General features: G+C 25.0%; 2 protein-coding genes across 2 annotated transcripts in view; one reads left to right on the top strand and one right to left on the bottom strand.

Moving 5' to 3' along the window:
* EHI_070450 (heat shock protein70, mitochondrial, putative) overlaps positions 1 to 358 on the bottom strand; it is a gene marked incomplete at both ends in the record, with an annotated part of 967 nt that extends 609 nt beyond the window's left edge. Inside the window, one exon of the mRNA XM_001913838.1 lies at positions 181 to 358. Coding sequence (XP_001913873.1) covers positions 181 to 358 — 178 coding nt within the window. The remainder of the gene's footprint in view (positions 1 to 180) is intronic.
* On the top strand, positions 312 to 1,178 carry EHI_070560 (uncharacterized protein; the record flags this gene model as incomplete). The annotated part of the gene is made up of 1 exon (XM_649010.2): positions 312 to 1,178. One exon carries the CDS (start codon positions 312 to 314, stop codon positions 1,176 to 1,178), a length of 867 nt encoding a protein of 288 aa, XP_654102.1.
* Positions 1,179 to 2,856: the final 1,678 nt, after the last annotated feature.

Genomic DNA, 2,856 nt, shown 5'->3' on the forward strand with positions numbered 1-2,856 from the left:
GGATGTAATGCTTCCATTCGTTTTGCTGCTTCTCCCACTAATATTCCTGTTGGTGTAAAAGAAACACAAGACGGTGTTGTTCGTTTTCCTTCAGCATTCTCCAGAATTCGAGGTGTTGTTTTATCAAAAACACACATACATGAGTTTGTTGTTCCTAAATCAATTCCAATGCAAGTTGACCGTGCAGGTTGTGAGACAAACATGTTAAAAATTCAGATTCTGTGAGAGAAAAATAACTTTCATTTTGTTGAACTTTTGGATAAATAGAGTTGAAAAGAAGATTTGATAATCTTAAATCAAAATGAAAAGTAATGCAAAGAGAAGTACCACCTGAAATCATCCAATTACTTGATGGCATCAAGTTACAGAATGAAAAAATCTTTGAGATGCAAGAAGAACAAGTTCAATGGAATAAACAACATGCCATTAATCTCAAATCTATCTTGGATAAAATTAATGAGATGTATCAAATCATCCGAGACTTTAAAGAGACAAAAAGAAAGTCTATTCAACCAAATAACACCATTCATCCATCTCTTACCACCACACTCACTCCCAAATCAAACAATAAGCAATTAGAAATAAACACTCATGAAGGATCAGCAAAAAAGAAAAGTTCTAATCCTCTCATCAACAAATTATCTCATAATAACAAATTTAAAAATCAAGAAAACACACAAAGAACAAATGCATTGCAATCATTAGTTGATCTTCAAGATAATCTACGTAAAAGAACAAAAGAACTATCAAAAACACCAACAAAACGACTTGAAATAGAAGATGTTCCTAATCAAAAGAAGTCCAGATTGAATTATAGTATATCAAGTAATGTCAATAACATACTTAAATTAGAAGAAGTCTTGATGAGTATTGATAGTGAAGAAGTGTTTGATCAAATTACTGAAGAAAACATTAAAAAGATGATTCCTTGCATTGTCAATATCTTCATTGTTGGAGATGACATTCAGAAAGAGTTTGTTGCATTGGAATTTGTCTGGGAAATCACAAGAAAACATGAGAGAATATTTGAGGGAACTGAAGGAGTTGTTCTAGCAAACAAACTATTACATTCATTACAACTCTTTTATTCAACACCAAACATTCAAAGAGATGATTGTCCATTGAATTCTGATGAGATGAAATGGTTATTTGAGTTTTTCATGCATTATTCTAATTGAATTTGTTATTTACATTCTCTTTTATTTCCATTTTGTATTTCTCATTGACTGAATCATTATGTTGAATGAATAAGTTTTGTTTCTTCTTTTTCATTCAACACCAAAGAAAACAATTATTCTTATGAATAAATAAATTGAAGTCAGATGGTTTGTTTCATGTCTTGATGTTATGTATAATAAGAATGAACAGTATTAAAAGACTTTATTGGAGTTGTACTTCTTCAAAAATAGAATAAATAACACTTGACTATTTATATGATTAATTCAAATGTATTATAAAGATAAAGAATGATTTGATGTAAGAAAATAAGTTATTCTCAAAATAAAATAATTGAATTGTGCAATGTAATGATAAAACAAACTATGAATAATCAAAATTAAAGTGTAATGATGTTTTTACTTTCATTAAATATAATTTCATTAAATAAAAGATGAATGTTGTTATGATTTTGAATTAACAAACAATAAAACAATAGAAATACTATAACAATATCAAAAATATACATAGTTATGATATAAGTTGTTAGATTTATTAGAATTTATGTAGTACTTGTATGTATATAATTACCATTTCAATTACATAAAACAGAGATTATTATTTGAATGAAATATTATTTAATTAACAATACATTTGATTCATTTAGTGTTGATTTAATAGCATCATTTTTAATTCAAATAATTAAGTATTTGTTGGTTATTTCATATGGGATGATATATTTTTAATTTGTATGAACAGTTTGTTATCAACAACATAGTGTTTTATATTTTGTTGATAATTCATGAAGAAGTAAAAGAATGTTTGAATAAATTGAATTTTACAATTGAAAATATAGTCTTTCCATCAAACACTTCTTTTATTCATCATGAAAATACAATTATCTTCAATCATGGCAATCATTTCTTATATCACACAATTCATTTTCATGTAAAATATAGTGTTGTTTACTTTAACTATTGTTATTAAAAAGAAGATAGTGTTATTCATGAATGAATATTGAGTCATTAAAATATTCAATGTTGTAATTACTATGTTAATGTTTAATAATATAACCTATGTTATAAATGCAAAATAACAATACTTCAAAGAATAGTGATGTATTTTCGTGCCTGTATGAAAATGTTGTTTATAATAAATTCTCTGACAAAATAATATATAATAAGTCGTAGTGAACAAAAAGAACCAAAACAAAACTGAGTTAATATAAAAAATAATATACAAATAGCAAATAGCAATAGATGTATATTCAGTCTTGCTAAGATAAATATCCAATACAATGTCAGTTGTTATAATGAATTTATTGACACTAACACATAAACAATGTATTAACTTATCAATACTATTGTTAAAATAATTAAGAATGTTAGTATCAACATTAAATCGAATTGTTATAACTTGTTTATTTACTATACTTTATTTTAGTGTTTATGTTTATTCACTTTAACTGAGTTAGTTGGTATATTGATTGTTTATACTAAAAAGAAACAAATCAAAAAGAAGAATTGGAAAGGTATAATAATTCAAGTGTGATGAAAAAACCAATTCATTAATTTATTATATTGTTTTGAAAAAACTCATAAACAAATAAAAATATATGAAAGATAAATGACTTTTATTAAATAAATATGTAATTAATAAATGTCAAATCTTATTACATTAAATTCATAGAAAAGTGGTTAT

The sequence above is a fragment of the Entamoeba histolytica genome, genomic scaffold, assembly GCF_000208925.1.
Source record: "Entamoeba histolytica HM-1:IMSS scf_1104750517357 genomic scaffold, whole genome shotgun sequence".
Classification (NCBI taxonomy): Eukaryota; Evosea; order Mastigamoebida; family Endamoebidae; genus Entamoeba; species Entamoeba histolytica.